Raw genomic sequence first — 1,131 nt, 5'->3', positions numbered from 1 at the left:
CGGTGGTGTAGCGCCGCTCGCTCGCTCGCTCCTCTTGGCACTGACCGTACACCGGTCTCCCCGGGCAGCAGTCATTTTTGCTCGGGAAGAAACAAGCCCTGAGCACGTGTAGACGCTTGCTGTGCCCTGGGCTCAGCCGGGAGAGGCGGCGAGCAAAGCAAGTGCATGTGCGAGGTCAAAAAAACTCCTTCCTGGGCGATCAGCGACGCAGCTTGCCTGAGAGGCAGCGCTCCCAGCCTGCGCACATCAGCGCTGTCCTTGAAAGTCAATTTTTGGGGGCTGCTGAGAAGCCAGGAAGCTCCTTTACTCAGATGCCTGGTTGTGGGCAAGCCCTCCATCGGAAGATGATCTCTGCAGCTCATTGATGGGTCTTGACATGATTTAGGAATCCAGTTTTTGGGCCACATGTTTGCTACAAGCGCTGCTGCGGTAGCCAGTACATTGGCTATATCTGTTCCTGCCTCTTTAGATACGTTGCCACCTGCCAGTAACAGGTCTCGTGAATGTAATTCTTTGGAATTAATTCAGCTAAGCTGCTCCAACCTGTTAGATATTTAGCTCTTGTTACATTAGGGCTTCAAAAATTTCCACTTAGCTTGGAATCTCGTTACACTGGAGCCTGTTGCCTCACAAATGAAGACGCAATGAAAATATTCCCAAGCTCCTCCCAGTGGCCCATGTGCAGGGCAGCTAACAAGCCAGATGTGGGACAGGATCAGCACAAAACAGGAGGACTGCTGAGATGCAGGAGGAACAAGCAGACGGGCAGGAGGGCAATGATGGCAGCGCAGCAAGGCTTTACACAGGTGTTCAGCAGCGTAAAGGCCACAAGGGCCAAAGCAAAAGGGAGGATGTGGGGGGAGAAATCAAGGACCTATTCAGGGAGAGGGTGCAGTGCATTTGGGGCAAAACTAAGTGAATCTCAAAACATTTGTTACTACAAAAAACTCACTACAGCAAACACTTTTTCAGCCCTTGTCTGTATAGTATTGTATTGCTATACCAAGCAAAAAAAATCTTAACACCAAAATCTTAGACATTAACAAAATATGCTTTGATGAGACATGTTAGGAGAGGGAAAAACAGTTCCTGAAGGGAGAAAAGTTGAAATTGGTAGAAGCAGGTTCTGGC

General features: G+C 49.5%; 1 protein-coding gene across 1 annotated transcript in view; it reads right to left on the bottom strand.

Annotated features, from left to right (window-relative positions):
• PRTFDC1 (phosphoribosyl transferase domain containing 1) overlaps nt 1-378 on the bottom strand; it is a 79,042-nt gene extending 78,664 nt beyond the window's left edge. Inside the window, exon 1 of the mRNA XM_019507956.1 lies at nt 308-378. Within this exon, the coding sequence (XP_019363501.1) occupies nt 308-378 (71 nt within the window). The remainder of the gene's footprint in view (nt 1-307) is intronic.
• Between the last annotated feature and the right edge of the window lie 753 nt (nt 379-1,131).

The sequence above is a fragment of the Gavialis gangeticus genome, unplaced genomic scaffold (genome assembly GCF_001723915.1).
Source record: "Gavialis gangeticus isolate Ggan-Ray unplaced genomic scaffold, GavGan_comp1, whole genome shotgun sequence".
Taxonomy (NCBI): domain Eukaryota; kingdom Metazoa; phylum Chordata; order Crocodylia; family Gavialidae; genus Gavialis; species Gavialis gangeticus.
This window is presented reverse-complemented; position numbering and strand designations above follow the sequence as displayed.